Source organism: Bubalus bubalis, chromosome 3 (genome assembly GCF_019923935.1).
Source record: "Bubalus bubalis isolate 160015118507 breed Murrah chromosome 3, NDDB_SH_1, whole genome shotgun sequence".
NCBI lineage: Eukaryota > Metazoa > Chordata > Mammalia > Artiodactyla > Bovidae > Bubalus > Bubalus bubalis.
This window is the reverse complement of record NC_059159.1, coordinates 49340700-49361000: the sequence shown is the minus strand read 5'-3', so window position 1 is coordinate 49361000 and position 20301 is coordinate 49340700. Positions and strand designations below refer to the sequence as shown.

General features: G+C 37.4%; 1 protein-coding gene across 19 annotated transcripts in view; it reads right to left on the bottom strand.

Annotated features, from left to right (window-relative positions):
• Window positions 1–20301, bottom strand: part of SYNRG (synergin gamma) — an 86578-nt gene that overhangs the window by 47918 nt on the left and 18359 nt on the right. For 12 of the 19 annotated variants that reach the window (XM_044939566.2, XM_044939562.2, XM_044939563.2 and 9 more), the window contains 8 exons: window positions 11267–11397; window positions 10457–10562; window positions 9611–9722; window positions 6481–6690; window positions 4570–4803; window positions 3524–3601; window positions 1763–1959; window positions 907–1155 (listed from right to left, as the gene is read on the bottom strand). In XM_044939566.2, coding sequence (XP_044795501.1) covers window positions 907–1155; window positions 1763–1959; window positions 3524–3601; window positions 4570–4803; window positions 6481–6690; window positions 9611–9722; window positions 10457–10562; window positions 11267–11397 — 1317 coding nt within the window. The remainder of the gene's footprint in view (window positions 1–906; window positions 1156–1762; window positions 1960–3523; window positions 3602–4569; window positions 4804–6480; window positions 6691–9610; window positions 9723–10456; window positions 10563–11266; window positions 11398–20301) is intronic. The other 7 variants (XM_044939572.2, XM_044939570.2, XM_044939567.2 and 4 more) reach the window with 3 other exon arrangements.

Below are 20301 nucleotides of genomic sequence, written 5' to 3'. Positions count from 1 at the left end.
TTAACAGTTCGTTTGTTTTATTGAAAAACAAGCTTGTACTATATTGTTTTGCACTTAAATGAAATTATTCAACATGGACATCTTTTTCATGCAGTACATGTGCATCCACCACATTCATCTGAATAATCCAATAGTTTGCCACTGTATAGATAAACCAAAGCTTATTTAACATTTTTCTTCTGGTTGATAGATATGCAGCTATTCCTAATTTTCACTCTAACAACACTACAACAAATATTCTTGTATATTTTTGCTCATTGGAGTTACTAGCTCTGTGAGATGGACTCCTAAAAGCATGACTGCTGGGTAAGAAGACTCGAATATTTAGAATTTTGATAGCTATTGCCAAATGTGCCTTCCAAAAAGGCTGTACCAAAAAATCCTTTCCCCACATTTTTACTAACACTAAATATATGTTTAAAATTTTTTTTTTGCTAAACTGAGAAATGAAAAATAAAAGGAAACATCTTAATTAGGCTTAGCAGCTTTTTCAAAAGAAACAGCTTAAGGATTTAACTAGCTTTATTAAACTTGACGTTTAAAATACATATGATAAAGAACTACACATTTTTAGCCAAAATTCAAGTATCTGAAGGCTTCAGAAATTCTTTTGCTTTTTAAATAATGAAAAATTCAACGTTGTACTGTTTTGCTGCTGCTGCTGCTGCTAAGTCGCTTCAGTTGTGTCCGACTCTTCGCGACCCCATAGACGGCAGCTCACCAGGCTCCGCCATCCCTGGGATTCTCCAGGCAAGAACACTGGAGTGGGGTGCCATTTAACACTGCTTAATTTCCACTGCCAGTGTCCATCATAATCCAGCAATCTTTACTACATTTCTTGGAAAAAACACTTGCTCGGATTCACTTTCAGAGATAATTTGGAATACACACAGCCTCTTCATCTACCTGATTTGCAGGGTAAGCTGACATGAAGCCGCTGGAAGTCTGGGCTGCAGCTCCCCCGACTGGCCCAACAAGGTTAATGCCCATGACTGGCTGCCCGAGGGTGAGGGGCATGGAGCCTGCAGGGCCTGAGGGCATCCCCGTGGGCTGACTCACAGCAGCTGGCAAAGTCACAGGAAAGCCACTTAACGTTGGAACAGGAGCCGCTGGAAACTGATTCAAAGCATCGGGACTCATGGCAGGAACACCCCTCTACACAGAACATGAGGAAAACGGGGACATTTTAGGAAACGGCAAACCACATACAGCCCACATCTGACACAGAGACCTAAATGTAAAATCTGCAGCCCTGGGGTTTTCTCTCTGACTCTCCCAGGACTCAGGAATTTGACATCAGAAAGTAAGTTATAAGGTTAATGTAAATCTAATATGTAGCAAAGAAATGGCCAACACACACTCAATATGACATTTTCACTCTCTGACAAGTTTGGTTAATTCACTGTAATCAAATCCTTTACAATGATTTTGTAATATGAGAAAAACTGCTGCCAGACCGAGTACACTTTATCTAAGGAATTTTAGACAAGGACTTCAAAGGACAGAGAAACTTCATCTATTACTAACTTTCAAGCTCAAAAGGATTACAGATAGGTCAGAGAATGTTAATATATTAAAGCCTTTAAATAAAAGAGTATTGTGCTAGCATGCATATCATATAAACAGTACATTCTGAAGAACTCTATCCTGAAAATAACCTAAATTTTAATGTTCAAAGAGTTCTATAAGTTGTAGGAAAAAGGATTCATATTCTCTCAGTTTATATTGAAAATATAAACCTAACCTTCAAAAGAATGTCTACCTGTGTTACTGCTATCATGGCAAGAACGGTATAAAGTTCTTCTTTAGTCAGTTTTCCAGGTGTGGTTCGATTAGCTAAGGCCCATATCTGTCCAAGAGTTTCCCTGGGAAGCCCAGATGACATCAGGATGGGATAAAGTTTAGCAGTGTCTATTCCAGTTGGAGTCATTGTGGTTTCTAAAATTTTCTTATAGGCATCTATTAAAGGAAAGACCAGATAACAAATGTAAACATATTACAAATGATTCACCTTTTTTGTTGTCATTGATGCTTATACATGAATAATCCTAAGTCAAACTGCTTTTACAGAACTGAAGCCACATCAAGGGTTTGAGTTGCTATAAAGATATTCAAGTGGAAATGTCCAGCAGACAATTAGAGTCTGGAGCTTAGAAAAGAGGCTGGAGCTTGGTTCTACAGATGAAGATTTTGGGTTAAAGGTAAGAGGGAGTCTTCTCACTGGGAGACAGTAACAGCAGTAAGACAGAGGTGGTATGAGCAGATGCTTTGGATTTTAAAAAAGAAGTTGTAAAGTAATGATGGTGGAACTAATCTGCAAATATTAATAGCAGTGGGAAGCACAAAGTATACCCATATCACCTTTGTCTTGTCCCAGTGAAGCAGAGGCTATTAGAGAAAACATCATTGGGTAGGGTGTTTGGGAACAGAGCCTTCAGAGGAAGACACAGTTACAGTTGAAGTGAGAGAGGAGAACAAGTGTTTGAAAAAAAGGAAGGGTTCACTGGGGAGTCTTTGACAATAAAATGGACTTTCCAAAAGACAAAGTGGGAAAAGCTGTTAGGGATAGGGTTGCTGAATAAAATACAGGATGCCAATATTGCATGGGGTATACTTATTCTAAATAATTATTTGCTGTTCATATAAAATTCAAATTTAACTGGATGTTCTGTATGCGGATTTGCTGAATCTGGTGACCCTAGTTAGAGGAGTTGATGGACGAAAGTAGGTTTAAGGTAGACAGAGAAAAATGTTTAAAAAGAAATTTTACATCTAGCATTACATAGGGATTAAAGGTTAGTAGGCGTACCGTACGAACATATGTTTTTTAAGTTTGTATTTATTTATTTGGCTGTGCTGGGTCTTCACTCCTGCATGCGGGCTTCTTACTGCAGTGGCTTCTTTTGCTGCGGAGCATGGGATCCAGTGCACGCGGGCTTCAGCAGTTGTGGCTCATGGGCTTAGCTGCTCTGTGGCATGTGGGATCCTCCCAGACCAGGCATGGAACCCATGTCCCCTGCATTGGCAGGCGATTCTTAACTACTGGACCACCAGGGAAGTCCAAGAACACATATTTTGGCTAGGAAATTACGTGTGTGTTTAAAAGCTTCAGTTGCTAAGTCGCGTCCAATTTTTGCGACCTCGTGGACTGCAGCGCGCCAGGATTCCCTGTTCTTCACTATCTCTCTGAGTTTGCTCTAATTCATGTCCACTGAGTTGGTGATGCTATATTTTGATAGTGTCTTTTAAAATAGTAAATTTAAGACAAACTTTTAGAAATAAAAGTTATATGATGGTCATTAAAACATTAGAGCAAAACATTTTTCCTTCATTTATATAGTTATTTCATATATGAGGCAGTCATAAACACTAGCTGTATTTAATTTTCTGTACTCTTTCAGAAAAAATAAAGTTATAATTTCTTCTGCATATTCTGTAGCCACAATAGTAAACATTTACAACTACACTACAACATTTGAAGTAAAGTATCCAGATAGGAATCTTGGGCAAAAAAGCTTTTTACCTGGAACCAAACTCTCATTGTAAATCCAAGGAGGCATTCTGGGCTGAACAGGATCCTGTGAGGGAAATACCCCCACACCTAGGAGATAAAGAACATCATCTAATGTATGTAATGGTCTGTGCAACAGAAGTGGAAATCACACTGAGTCATGGCTTTTTATAAGAAGCGTGCTGGCTGGAGACACTAAAAAAAAGTCACCAATTCAACTAAACTTCGGTTTCTAACCAACTCTTGTACATTAACATTGTCCTAAGGCATAAACTAAAAACACAGTTTATGTTTTTATAAAAACATAAAACAAACAAAAAACCCTAAGATGTATCAAATCAATACTCTGGATCATATGAAGCTTGTACCATTCACATATATTACAAATTAAAGGCAAAAACATGACAGGCAATGGTTTAAAAATTACGTGTACAAAAAAAAAAATTGCCCAAGCTTCACTTGCAGCTTTTCATAATGTTTCTTTGCAAAGTTTTATGTTTTAAAATCTTGAAAATGACACTGCTGCCTCAGATGTATAGCATTTTTATTTAAATTTTTTTGTTTTCACTTTGTCCTGTAAAACAGCCTCCAAGAGTTTGCCTCCTGGGTTGTCCACATTCATCTCTGCAAGTTGAGTTTACAAAAATGTGGATCTTCAGGCAGCAGTGTGTATGGTTTATTTCAAAGAAGCAAAACATATTCTCATTGGTGACTTTTCCAGTTAAATTTTAACTTTTCAACCTTAAAGAAGAACAGAAAGTTTAAGAGGGGAAAAAGTTTTTATAAAATAAAAGAAGAAATTTTAAATCAGGAATGATTTTGATTAAAGAAACTGGTTATCAAAAAAAATTTTTTTAAAGGAGTAACAGTGTATTGAAAGAATTCAGAGCAAAATCGTAGGGGTTAATTACAGGAAAGAATGCATTACATATATTTTAAGCAAAAAATTTCAATTAGCAAAATCAAGCAGCATTCATTTTAAGATTAACGCTTAAGGTGTTAGCATTTGAGCGACATTTGGTTAAATGAACTTTTTGCTGAAAATTTCATGAGCTCACCACTCTCTTCAATGGACAGGTTTTGGTCTGAAGTCTTTTCTGCCTCTGCAGTAGTGGTACCACTTACACGTCCATCTACAGCACCCCCATTATTGGCCATTAAACTGGGATGGTTCTTACTGGAACCTGGGCCTAGGGCTTTGTGCCCAACTTCAGAGGTATTAAATTTAATTTGTTCCTGCCCAGATGTACTTAAATCACAAGATACTAGGAGCTTCTCCTCCAAGGAAGAGCCTAAACAAACAGCATGAAGGATTATTTGTATATTATTGCAAGCTTCTAATTTTTCAACCATCCATTTCCACCCCCAGATTCTAAATGGAAGGCCCTGCCACATATAATTTAAATTCTGAAATAATTCAAGCCCACACGTTTGTACAGAACTGGAGATACTTCAGTGATTTTAGAAAACTTTATCATCGTTATCTTCTTTGATTCTCAGGAATTCTGTGAGACAGTAGGTAGAAGAGCGTGGGGGAAGATGTGTTACCTTAGAAATTTGGTGACCTACACAAGATATAGACATTTCTATAGACTATGCCTATTTCTGCATCTGTCAATTGAGAAAGTGTAGACAAGAACATGTCAGCTAAGAGCCCTCTCAGCACTATTCTAAATCTCAAGACAGAGTAAGTGCCCCACTCACCCCTCATTCCCACGTGTGATTAAAACCGAGGTACAGAAATGTTCAAAGATTTGTCCAAGGACAAACTGATAGTAAATGGATACCCTGGGCTTCTGAACCCCCACATGCTTTATCACAGAACCAGAGAGCACTTTCTAAAGCAGCTTTCCCTGGCTAATTACTCTTAAGAAAATGATCATGGGTATTTCCCCAAACAAGAGTCACCTTCTGAAAAAATCAGTTTGTTCCTACAGTTCTAACATGGTTTAAATGGATCATAACTTCTTAGATACACCTATCGTTTAAAAGTGGGCATTTAATTTCTAAATACATGGGGCTTTTAAAGTAATCTTTGATATTAATTCTCATTTTGAAATTAATTTCTCATTTAAATTTTTCTTCTCTGCAATCAGCCTCTGTGTTTTTTCAGTCTTTTAACTTTATTGAGGCTTTCAAAGGCTAAGTTTTGGTAAATGTCACAGTGCACTTGAAAATATGTGGGTTATTTTCAAATAACTTTTGATATTGATTTCTAATATAATTTCATAGTAATAAAGAACAGACTCTGTATCCTTTCAATACCTTTAGACCATGAAACTTCTGCACCTTGTTTTTTTTCACCTTGCTTTATGTCCCTGGATATGTTCCAGTGTCTCCTGATTTACAGTTCAGGAAATATAAACAGGGTTTGTATCCTGCTGTTGTATGAAAACCATATAAATCTTAATTGTTGAATTGATTCACAGTGCTTTTCAGGTCTACTATATACCTCTATTTTTCTGTCTGTTCATTCTATTAATTTTTGAGAGCTTGATACTGAAACTTTAACAAAAAAATCTTAATTTACTTAAAAATAATTGTAATATTTAGTGGAACTGTAACTTTTTTTCTGTATTTTCCAAGTCTGCTTTAAATGTGTTAGCATACTTTTGTAATTTTAAAAATAATAATAAAAAATAGGTCCCAAATTTAGCAATAGAAGTTTCAAATCACTTTTTCAGAATGTGAGGCCCCCAGATTTTTTTTTAAAAATCTAGATTCTTATCTAGAGTCTTATTTTGGTGAATTTCAATAGTATTCACATATTCAGGCCCATGTTTCTTTGCCAACATCACTGTATTATTCTATGTATGTAAGTGAAATAAACTTTTCTAGATTTTTCAAAATACTTTCATTAAGAGCTTAGGAGTTACCTGTTTCCTGCACATTGTATGAGGCTGAAGCAGTAAAGAAACAAGGAATTTGCCCAGGGACACCATGTAAGGCAACAGACATCGGACTCTGACCTGGAGGGAGAGGCTGTGCTCCAGCCTTCGGTACATGCAACTGGCCAAGTGGGGTGGTGGAATGGAAAGACTGAAAAGGCTGGGAAGTGGAGGAAGGCCCACATGTGGGAACTTCAACAGGCCCCTGCATAAAGTCACTGAATTCTTCTTCATCAAGAAAGGCAGGTGATGGGGAGACAGTTTTAGTAGAATGAGATGATGTGGGATAATCTGCAAAACGGAAAATGGCAATGAAACACACAGAAATGAAAATTAACAGGGGAAAAGAAACTGAGATGTAGCACAACTCCAACAGAACATACTGAAGCATGAACAGTGGAGGCGACTAAGAAAGAACATGTAACGACAGTCACACGGAATCATACAATGAATGCAAAACACTTTGATATCTATCTATAAATAGCTTTTGGTCTTTTTAAAAAAGAGGTTTTATAGCTATTTTGCATTTGGTTCAAAAGCAGAAAACTGTAAAATTCAAAATTTCTTTCCTTTTATTAGAATAGCACTCATTTTTTTCCTTGAGACCACTAGTAATTTACATCAAAGTGGTGATTACTTTTGAAACTCAACTGATCTATTTGGATAATATTTTCTCAAACCAATATAAATAAGAAAATCTGCCTACATGCTGCTGAATACATTTCAGAGATACACGCTGATGACTAAATTTCATGAGGCCAGTAAAAAACCAATGCATGACACATACTTATAATTTTTGATAAATCCTGCCTAATTGACACACTTAGCATAGTTCACATTTCATATGAGGATGAAAGCTACTATACAGGGAATGAAAACTACAGGTGCAACAAGAACATCAAACACATTACCAAAGTGATGCTTTCTTGGGAGAAGCACCAAAATTAGGACACCATCAAGTCTTAAGTCAAATAACTTAGCAGCCAATTAAAAAAATAAACCCTAGCTAAGCGCTATGTTGAAAAGAACTCTGCCTCTAAAAGATACAAATGTCACTATGGCTTTTTACTGTCAAATATGAGATTCACTTACGTAATAAACCTCTCTACAGGGATTAGGTTTAATAATCTAAGGCTCATTCACAATAATAATATTGTTGCTTCTTCACATTGCAAACTTTGAATTGCTATAACATTTATTAATACTAAAGTCTAATGTCACAAGGAGCAGTCTTTTTTTTTTTTAAGCCCTCATTTGAAAAATGGGGACACTATGTGCTTCTCTTTTGGATCCATGAAATAAAACCTGGAAGCATTAAAGTTCTATGAAAAATGCAAAATGACTATAAAAAATGAAAAAAAAAAAAAAAAAAAAAAAAAAAGCCATGTCATAATGAATCCCAACCCTCCCAGTAATGGTTACTGAGAGTGTCTGAGAGTGTGTACTTAAGTTCTCAGTTTCGGTTCTCTGACCATTACTGGTAGAAAATAGCAATAATGGAAAACTGAGAGCTACTATGAATATTTTTAGATGGATCCTATTTGGGCTAAACCAATTTTTTTTTTTTTAGGCTATACCAATATTTCTTTGCATTTGACTGGAATTACTTTAATTCTATGTGGTATATATTTGGCTTAAAAACTCATAGCTATATATATATGATTAATAAGAAGTATAAAAATTATGTGATACAGTTTGTATTCACTATTTTAAGATAAACAGTCTATAGGCGAGAATTAAAAGATATCTTTGGTGGAAAAAGGCTGGAAACCCTTTAGGTGCTTTAGGCCTAGGTTTAAGATTCTAGCTGTAGAAGCTCTGGTAATTCCTTGGGCTTGCTTCAGAAAAAAAGTATTTTTCTAGCTAAGCATGAAGCAGTTAACTAGAAACAGCTAACTGCATGCATGCTGAATGAACTCAAGAGATTAACTGAACATCAAAACCCCAATTTATTATTTAACCTGTGAGGTTGTTAAACAATACTTGGTTGCCCAAACGAGGTATTCTATATGGATAGAACAGTATGTGACCTGACAATGACCATCCCTCTCTGCCTTCTTTTTCTAAGCTCCACGCTGGGTCCAATGTTACCATTCCAATGACGATACTCCAATGATTTACTGACTAGCTCATTCAGCTTATACATTTTCACCTTGAGGTATGCTTTTCCTTTCTGAACTCATTCTGATCACTAATATCCATTCCCTTTTCAATCTCAGTATATATTTTACTTTGGGGCACACTTTTTGTAATGATAACCTGAGTATATAATCTAACAAGTGAAATTAATGGGCAGAGGCAAAGCTGTCCCAGAAAGTCAAGAACTCATTACTGTGCCAACATTAGATTATTTCTTCCTGATATCATCTATAAAAGATAGTATAAAGGTTTAAGATAAAATTTGTCAATATGACATATGCTAGGAAATACAGTATTTAGCTGAATTATTTATGAAAACTATTCACCCATTAATGGTAAGCTAATCTTGAAATTAGCTGAGAATAAAATGTCAAAATATTAAATTTTTAAAAAGGATGTGGTAACAGCTATGTGAAGATAAGATTCATTTCAACTGCTACATGTTTAACACACGTGCAATCCCGCCCCCTGCCCCCCATGAATTTCCTTTACTCTGCTTTATCAGGTACTTTTCCTTTGCTTATTTGATGATGACATAATGAGAGGAATATAAAAAATAATGAAATAAAAACTACAATGAAACATATTTTCATTTCTACAAAGAAAAAACTAAAATTTCACAAGAAAATTATTAAATCCATGACTTTTTAAAGGAATCACTGAGAAAATTTGTAAGTTTAATCACATTGAGTAAAACCTAAACTAGTTCACTAGTTCATAAAAAGTAAAATTAATTTAAAATAATAAGAATGCAATAGTAAACTCATTTACTACATTTGCTTTGAGTGAATGAGTTTTACTAATGTTAACATACTCATTTATACAGAAGATTTGTAAGTAAAGTTGACATACTGACATTTACTAGAAGACAGGAAGGTTTTCCCCACAGGACAGTTATCTAGACCAGAGCTCTTAATCTACTATAAATTTTAAAACATCTAAATCTGTATTTAGCTTGAAGGAAGAATTCAACACTCACCCCGCCCCCCCCCCCCCCCCCAACACACACATCAGTTAAAAACACAGGGATTTCAATCATCTTCCATCAAAAGAAAATTAAAATTAAAACTACCTGGTTTCTTAGGGTGTGATGCTGGAGTAGGGTGCATCTTAGCATCTCTGGAAAACCCATCTAAGTTTCCTTTTATGGCTTCCAAAGCATCATCTCTACTCTTCTCTCCTGTCTGAGAGACAATAAATGTATATATATTTCTTCACTTACCTCTCACACTTTGTCCTAAATCCACACAAGTTGAAAGAGAACTGCAGATATTCAACTATTTCCAATATTTTTACCACATATGTCAGGCAGTGAATTCCAAGTCAGAAAAACATTACACACAGCAAAAGAAAATACTCCATAGAATCTTATTAAAAGGTCCATTTAAGACTACTTTAGGGCAGTGGTCCCCAACCTTTTTGGCACCAGGGCCCGGTTCGTGGAAGACAATTTCTCCGCAGATGGGGACGGGGATGGGAGGTGTGTGTGTGGGGTGGGGCGATGGGGAAGGCGGAGATTGCTTTAGGATAATTCAAGCACATGACATTTGTTATGCACTTAATTTCTATTACATCAGCTCCACTTCAGATCATCAGGAATTAGATCCCAGAGGCTGGGGACCCCTGCTTCAGGGTATAGGTGTTCGATATTAAGTCTCCAGTGTTAATGCTTTCCAAGAAAAGGTTATAAGCACCCCAAAGGTAGTACAGACAGGTGGAGAAGATAATATCTGACATCTCATTCCCTTCAACAATAAAGTCTCTTAACAGAAAAAGAGAAGTCCTTCACTTTTGGACTTAAGACAAAAGGAAAATCAATCAACCACACCTACAGCCTGGGCTGGTGTCCCGGTGACAAAATCCACTGAATGAGTGAGAGGAGGCACGCAGTGGGTGCGCGTGGGGCGGAGGACGTTACCTTGGGTTTCACGCTACTCAGAAGTCTGAGCTTTTGCTTCTGCTCTTCAAACTGGCGTCTTTTTCTTTCTTCTTCTAAGAGCTTTTGCTGCTGTTCAAATCGTTTTCTGAAGGAAAAACAACCATTAAAGAGCCAGCTTCAGGGATTATTAACTGACTGTTAGATTCATACTTCTTCTACCCATAGTTTCAGCAATGTCACCTTGCATTTCTAGAACTAAAAACTTCACTGATAATTGTACCTAATTTTCTGAAGATAATCCTATGTCTCCACTATATGAATTTCCAAATATATGAAATAAGCCTAAAAAATGATTTACCTAAATTATAGACGTGAACTTATTTCTTACCTAATTCGAAAAAGTAGGAGACAACATTCTACATTCAAAGTATATATATATATATATAAACAAACAGGGAGGTGGACAAAATAAACACACTCTTTGCTCTGCATACAAAAAAGAAACTTCTACTCGGGGAGGCAGTACCATACATGAGAAAGAGCAACAGCTCTGGGAATCACGAGGCCTGCACTTGGGTCCAGGTTTTTCCAGTAACTGTATAGCCTGGGCTGACAAGTTGCTTATTTCTTTGGACTTCATTGGACTTCCCAAGATGTAACATCAGTGGATTGAATTCTAGGATCTCTAAGGTCCCTTCTGGCTTTAAACTTTTAAATAATAAGAGCATTTTAAAGAGCTTTAAGGGCACTGTGACTGTTTCCTCTTCAAATCTGCACTACAGATTATTTGACCATTTTAAACTTAAGCGCTATCATGCATCTTTATCCTTGCATTCTGAGGTTTCTTACTGCTGCTCCTCGGCAAACTGCTTCTGCATGTCTGGAGTGTACTGTGGGCCTGGAGGACGCATTCCCAGGAATGGTGCTTGTCCCAGGTAAGGCATTCCTCCTGCTGGTATTGGTCCCATTGGGATCCCTGCCTAGAAACAACAGACAAAGACTTAAAAAACACAATTTCTCCTTTTTTTTTGGCTGTGCTACACAGCATGTGGGATCAGTTCCCTGGCCAGGGATGGAACCCGTGCCCCCTGCAGTGAAAGCATGGGGTCTTAACCACTGGATCGCCAAGGAAGTCCCCACAACTTTTTCTTTTAACTACTACAAAGAACAACTGTAGCTTCCATAACTTTTCTTTTCCTCTTTAGTTGGTGGTGCATGCTTCTCATCGCGGTAGCTTCCCTTGCAGAGCACAGGCTCTAGGGTGCTCGGGCGTCCGCAGTCGTGGCGAACGGGCTTAACTGCCTGGCGCCACACGGAATCTTCCCGGCGCAGGGAAGACAGGACCTGTGTCCCCTGCATTGGCAGGCAGATTCTTAGCCACTGGGCCACAAGAGGCGGCCTGTATTAACTAACTTTAATAGAAGATTCAAAGGACATAGGCTAAAAATGAAAAGCTCCCCTTAATATCTTGCCTCTTCCACTGCCTTCATGTCTTCGAGAGGACCACCACTGCTAACAGTCTGAGGAAGTATGCATCAAATCTTTCAGACTGGGTGTGTTAGAAGGCGCACACACACACATAAACACACGTTATATCTGGTGAGCTCACTGATCCATACTCTCTGAGGTGTCGTATCTTAAATGTCTTTGTATTTCTAGCAATAGATAAGAGCCTGGCATACAGCAGTTATTCCACAAATGAGATTAAACACGTATTTCCAATATGTATGATAGGATAATGAATATTTTGATATTATTATACCCTTGGTATCCCAACTTTTACAGAAAAAAATATATTTAATGAATACTAAATGACATATTTTCAAGATCTTTCTGTGTTGTTGGGTGTTGTCATTATAAACATGCCTGAACCAGCTAAGTCTGCTCCTGCCCCTAAAAAGGGCTCTAAAAAAGCTGTGACCAAGGCCCAGAAGAAGCACGGCAAGAAGCGCAAGTGCAGCCGCAAGGAGAGCTACTCCGTGTATGTGTACAAGGCGCTGAAGCAAGTCCATCTGGACACCGGCATCTCGTCCAAGGCCATGGGAATCATGAACTCCTTCGTCAATGACATTTTCGAGTGCATCGCTGGCAAGGCATCGTGCCTGGCGCATTACAACAAGCGCTTGACTATCATATCCAGGGAGATCCAGACTGCCGTGCGCTTGCTGCTACCTGGGGAGCTGGCCAAGCACGCCGTGTCCGAGGGCACTAAGGCTGTCACCAAGTATACCAGCTCCAAGTAAATATAATATGCCTAGCCGCTGTTAACAGAGAAGGCAATAGCACCCCACTCCAGTACTCTTGCCTGGAAAATCCCATGGACGGAGGGCCTGGTGGGCTGCAGTCCATGGGGTCGCTAAGAGTCGGACACGACTGAGCGACTTCACTTTCACATGACATATCAATACAATAGTATAAAGTTTACTGAAGTGTCCAGAAGAATAGCATTGCACAAGAGCTAACCACAAAACTTAATATGAATCATGATGACGGTGACGATGGAAATGATGGTTAACAGCTAATTTTTACTGAGTGAAAATGTCTCTATTCTTCAACCTTCTCTCTGAAAGGTTCCCCTTCAGTTCCCTAACTTGAAACTTGGCTGTCCCTGGAAGCCCTCTCTCTTGGAGACTGCTACTTTTCTTCAAACATTTCCCGTAAATGGACAATATTCTCCTTGGTTCCAAACCCCTTTTCTCGTCTCTTGTCCTTCAAAACCCTGAACACATTTTAATTTCTTGCAATCAGACTTCATCAGTTACTCTCCTATCCTATTTATGCCATCTACTCCCTCACTCTTCAACTTCAAATCCTTGCTATGGTCCATTCTACTCTTAAACTGCTCCTGGTCAATAATCATGAGGATGACTCATCTAACACTGGCGTTTCAGGTCTCCTCATCACAATCATGTTCAACATACCACTCTAGTTTCCCATTCCATGGTCATCGCCCCGCTCATCTGGCCCAGTAGCTGCATCATCTCCAAAATCTTGATTTTAAGCATGCCAATAATTGACCACCACTTTCTATTCTTCCAGTTCATGCTCTCCAGCAATTCTTTTATTTCATTAATACTTCCCTCCCATCCATTCATCTTTCCACTTTCCCGCCATCCATCATGCTCATCATGTCCTCACTTCTTGTCTTGCTCAGCTTAGACTCCAGGATTCAATATTAAATATCCTTGTAAACATCCTTCGCTCCCCTACCTCTGGCTTCCTTGGTATGGTCACCTGGGACTTCATTCTTGTTTGTCAACTAATCACTTTCTCTTATCCTTATACCCAAACCACTTAATCTTACTGGAGAGAAAAACCTTGAAGAGTCACCTTAAATTCTTTAAAAAAATGTTTGTTTTTGGCTGTGCTGAGTCTTGGCTGCTGTGAGGGCTTTTCTCTAGTTGTGGTGAGCAGGGGCTACTCTCTAGAGGCGGTGCACACACTTCTCACTGAGGTGTCTTCTCCCACTATGGAGCACAGACTCTAGGGCGTGCAGGCCTCAGCAGCTGCAGCTCCCAGGCTCTAGAGCACAGGCTCAATAGTTGTGGAACATGGGCCTGGGTGCTCCAAGGCATGTGGGATCTTCCCAGACCAGGGACTGAATCCGTACTATAGCCTGAACTGGCAGGTAGATTCTTTGTCGATGGGCCACCAGGAAAGCCCCATCTTAAATTTCTGCCTACAAATCTCAAATGGTTTCCCAATACAGGAGCCTTACAGGGACTCCTACCTTATAAGATTTCAATCCTTTGAGTTGCTTGAGATTTGCTATGGCCCAGCATATTTCAATTTCAATATTCCATGTTTGCTTAAAAAGAAAGTAATTTTGAGGACTTCCTTGGTGGTCCAGTGATTAAGACTGCATGCTCCCAAAGCAGGGGCATGAGTCCGATCCCTGGTTGGGGAGCTAGGATCCTGTATGCCACACTGTGTGGCCAAAAAAAAAGTGTTTTACAATTGTTGGACACAGTATCCTATTATCCATCAATCAAGTTTGTTAAGAAGCTCGTTTAAAATGTGTATCTTTACTGATTGTGAACTTGTCTATTTCTCCTTATTTTTCCATCAGTTTCTATCTTACACATTTTGAGGCCAGGTTATTAGGTGCATACAAACTAATATCTTTCTGATGAATTTAATTTCTTATCAAGTGAAATGCCCTCTTACCTCCAGGCTTTTAAGGCTTTCTGCCTTAAAAGTATATTTTGTCTGATTTTCCTTTAATAGAAATCATGTTAGTATTTCCCTCAAATTAAAAAAAAAGTATTTCTTTTGAACTTTTCCAAAATACCTTCTTGTTCTGAACCTTTACTGAGACCGTGGAAGACTGTTTTAAGGTTTAGAAGTAATACAATACGTGTAAAGTACCTGGAACACTGTTTAGCACATATGAGTAAATAAATAGCAGCTATTATAAAATAATTATCTTTAACATTAGAAGTAATACTGATGACAGAATAGAATACTTTCAAAAACAGTAATGATTCCATTTTTTTTTCCTGAAACAAGATTCTTCAAATACAGAAATAAACAACTAGATAAAAGAACACAATAGTTGTAATACAGATATCATTTTATTGTGTTCCTGCCATACGTCAGCCATAAAACTAGTCATATGTATACATAATTCTCAATAAATGTAAGATCACAAGAATTAGAGATAATTCTAATAATGATTAATAAATAGACCTTAATAAGAACAAACACTTATGAAGTCTGTACTAAGTCCCAGGGGCTTTTCTAAGTGCTTTATATGTATCAATTAATTGAACCCTTATAATAAACCTACGCAGTAGGTGCTCCTATTATTATCATTTTACAGATGAGGAAACTGAAGTAGAAAATAGTTAAGTATCTCACTCATTACTGGCAATGACAGAGCCAGGATTAGAACCAGGCAGCTTCTGGTTCCAAAATCCATTTTCTCCATCATGCTATGCTGCCTGTCCAGTTACCAACAACCACCACCAAAGTCAGACTTAAAATTATTTTAAATGTTTTTTTCTGCCTATTCATATGCTCAGACACATTACCTGTTCAATGAATACTAGCAACCTGGCAGGTTTATAAATAGTTTCCAGTACTTTACAACTGAAGTTACAAGTAATATTGCTTAATTACTAACACTCTATTCTAAATCCTGGATGGTGGTGGCCATGAATATTTATTTTTAATCACAGTGTGGTTCTCTTGCTGCTAAAAATTAGTGTCATAGTCCTAGTATTATATTTCTCCTTCGCCCACTATAATGTAATCAGTTTCTTATTTTTTCCAGTTTTATTGAGATAATTTGACATATGATAATATGTCAAAGGTAGGTAAGTTTAAGTTTAGGTAGGTAACACGATTATTTGATACACTTGTTTATATATCACAAAATGATTACCACCATAGCATTAACATTTCTGTCATATCACATAATTACCATTTCTTTTTTGAGGTAAGGGATTAAATTTCTTTTTAAATTTTGACTTAGTTTACCCAAATCAAAACTTGTTCTTAGTTATGTTCAATAACATAGAACACAGAAGAAATCACTCAAATCAAACAGGCTAAAAGACAAAATGAGATATTCCACAAAAATAACAAAGAATGAAAGAAGATGTTATTATCAACACTGCCTTTCTAGTTACACAATTCTGTTCTTCAAGAAGATTCAAACTTTCTAAATGGCATTGTGTGTTTCTCCTATTCCTTAAAAGTAACTTTATACATGTCATACAGCCTAATTTTAGGCTTTCTTTTGAAATCTAGATAAACTGAAAGGTTAAGAGATACCAATCCTTATCTATACAGTGAATGAAAATAACACAGCAAAAAACAAACAAACAAACAAAAAAAAAACCCACTCAGAAATCTGAGATACATTCAATAAACTACTCAAAAGACTAAAACATAAATAAATTAACCCCCAAGTTGAAAGTTACCCAAGACTACTGAAAACCTGAACAAGTGGAGAGATGCGACAGCAAGACTAAATGAGTGAAAATGTCAATTTGGATCAAAATCCCTACAGGTTTTACATGGAATTTGATCAACTGATCTCAAAATTCATACTGAAGGGGATGTGGCCATGAGTAGCCATAATTCTTTAAAAGAACAACAGAGGCTCCACTCCACCAGATAAAGGCTCATCTTGGGTTAGAACACAAGACAGTAAGACATTTACTGATGCAGGTACAGACACATATAGCAATGAGACAAACGAAAGAGCTTAGAAACTAAAGAAAGCATATGAAGAAAGTAGGCATTACAGGAGTAATCTCAGATTTCAACAGGTACAGAATGGGCTACTGATAAATGATTTGGGGGACAACTGTCTATTCAAATAGAAAATAAAATTAGGCCCTTCAGCATCATACTGATACCCAAAGAACAATTCCAGGTAGGTTAAAGACCTATATATAAAAAATTTAATTTTTTAATAAGAAAACACAGGAGAATATCAGTACTACCTCTGGGTTGGATTATGTCATAGATGAGACACAAAAAGCTCAAACCATAAAAAAAATGATTTATCCATCAGACTTAACTTCTACAAAACATGACACCATTGACAAAGTTAATAAATAAGCCAAAGTCTAGAAGGACATACTGATGGCACAAATAACCACAAAGGTTAGAATCCAGAATACATAATGAACACTTATACAGAGTGAAGTAAGTCAGAAAGAAAAGCAGCAATACAGTACACTAACGCATATATATGAAATTTAGAAAGATGGTAATGATGACCCTGTATGTGAGACAGCAAAAGAGATACAGATGTATAGAACAGTCTTTTGGACTCTGTGGGAGAGGGAGAGGATGGGATGATTTGGGAGAATGGCATTGAAACATGTATATTATCATAAGTGAGACAGATCGCCAGTCCAGGTTTGATGAGTGAGACAGGGCGCTCAGGGCTGGTGCACTGGGACGACCCTGAGGGATGGGATGGGGAGGGAGGTGGGAGGAGGGTTCAGTATGGGGAACATGTGTACACCCATGGCTGATTCATGTCCATGTATGGCAAAAATCACTACAATATTACAAAGTAATTAGCCTCCAATTAAAATAAATTTTAAAAAAAATCCATAAACTCAAAACAGAAAGCAAAAAATTGGGAGCAACTTAAATGTCCATCAACAGAAGAATACATACATATATTTTCATGCAACATAATACTACATAGCAGGTGTGTGTGCACCTGGTCATGTCTGACTCTTTGCAACCCCACAGACTGTAACCCGCCAGCTCCTCTGGAATTTTCCAGGCAAGAATACTGGAGTGGGTTGTCATTTCCTTCTCCAGGGGATCTTTCCAACCTAGGGATGGAACCCATGTCTTCTGTGTTTCCTGCACTGGCAGGTAGATTCTTTACCACTGTGCCACCTGGGAAGCCCCAGCAGCTATATGAACACTTAAAAAAAAAAAAAACCTTTAAATAATACAGTTATAATTTTCTTCCTCTATTTCCCCAGAGATTATCACTGTCATAAATTCACTTTTGTTTCCTTTCATTTCTGTATATAATTCATGAATGTCATAATCTCTAGGTTTTAAAATTTTACGTGTGTTTCCTTCTGTATTTGACTTTTTTCACTTAACAATGGTTTTCTCCAAAGATTTATCCCAGTTATGGAATGATGCTGATGAAAAATAAAAACAGTGTTGGAAGAAATTAGTCATAAATAAACAGAAACATAATCCATATTTCATGGATTGGAAAACTTAATATTGTTAAAATGTTAATATTACCCAAAGCAATCTACGAAAGAAATCCCTATAAAAATCCCGATGAGATTTTTGCAGCAATAAAAAATCCATCCTAAAATTCATACAGAATCTCAAGGGACCCCTAATAGCCAAACAGTCTTGAAAAAGAACAACAAAACTGGAGGATTCAAGCTTCCAGATTTCAAAACCTACCACCAAACTACAGCTATCAAAACAGTAATAGTACTGCCATAAAGCGGGCTTCCCTTTTGGCTCAGATGGTAAAGAATCCGCCTGCAATGCAGGAGACCTGGGTTTGATCCCTGGGATGGGAAAACCCCCTGGAGAAGGGAACGGCTACCCACTCCAGTATTCTGGCCTGGAAAATTCCACGGTCTGTATAATTCATGGGCTTGCGAAGAGTCGGACACGACTGAGCAACTTGCACTTCACTTTCACTGGCATAAAGTAAGACTGTTACAGACCAGTGGAAAAGAACAGAAAGCCAGAAATAAACTCTTGTATATATGGGTCAAATGATTTTTGATGAAGGTGCTAAGACCTGGGTAAACAACAGTCTTTTTCAACAAATGGTGGTCATCAACAGAACTGGGCCCTTAGCCAACACCCTATACAAAAACCAAAATGTAAGGACCTAGAACAATAAAACTTTTAGTAGAAAACACAGAACAGAAACTTCATAACACTGGATTTTGCAATGATTTCTTGAATATGACATCAGGCATAGTTAACAAAAGAATGAATAGACAACCTGGATTTCAAGAAAATTTTAAAAATGTGTATATTAAGAGACACAACCCACAGAGTAAAAAGGCAACCCACAGAATGGGAGTTAATATTTGCAAATCACATATATGATACGGGATTCATGTCCAAAATAAACAGGAAATTCCTAAAACTCAACAACAAAAAACTCAATTCAAAAATGGGCAAAGAACTTGAACAGACATTTCTCCAAAGATATTCAAATGGCCGATAAAACCATGAGAATATATTCAACATCACTAATCATGAGAAATGCAAATCAGAACTATGAGATTTCACTTCACACTCATTACTATGGCTCCTATTAAAAAACATAAAATGTCAAAACACAGGATATGCAACTCAAAAGACTGAATCCTGATGTAGACTATGAACTGTAGTTCATCGAAATGTATCAACACTGGCTCACTAATTTCACTTATTATAACAAATGCGCCACACTCATATAGGATGTTGAGGAAACTGTATACTGGAGGAGGGAAGGAGGCACACTGGAGATCTCTGTGCTTTCCAGTCAACTTTTTTATAAAACTAAAGCTCCTCTATAAAACAGTCAAAGAATTTAAAACAACAACAAAAAACATGTGTTGCAAGGATGCGGAAAAACTGAAACTCTTTTGTATTGGTGGTGGGAATAAAATGGTACAGCTTCTGTGGAAAACAGTATGGAGGTTCCTCAAAAATCAAAATAGAACTACCATATGACTCAGCAATTCCATTTCTGAGTATATACCCAAAAGAATTGAGAAGAGTCTAGAAGAGATACTGGAACATCCATATCCATAGCAACTTCATTCACAATAGCTAAAACACAGAGGCAACCCAAGTGTCCACAGACCAACGAAAGTATAAGTAAAATGTGGTATGTGCAGACAATGGACATTAGTCTTAAAAAGGAAGCAAATTCTGCAATGTTACAACACAGATAAACCTTGAGCACTATGCTAGTGAAAATAAACCAGTCACAAAAAGACAAAGACTGTATGCTTCTATTTACATGAGGTACTTAGAGTAGTCAAAATCACAAAGACTTAAAGTATAAGGGTAGATGCATGGGGTTGGAGGGAGAGGAGAATGGGGAGTTATCGTACAATAAGTATAATTTTAGATTTACAAAATGAAGAGAGTTACAAGAATGGATAGTGGTAATGGCTGCATAACAATGTGAATATATTTAATACCACTAAACTGTACACTTAAAAATAGTTAACATGGTAAACTTTATGTGTATTTTACCGTAACAGTGTTGGAGAAAACATGGGAGGAATCATATTACACAGCTAACATAATCAAGACTAGCAGACACACGCATCAGTGAACTGGAACACAGAACCTAGAAAAACACTCAGATAAACATGCCTAAGTGCTATGGTCGACTATGTTGCCACTCTGATCTTGAA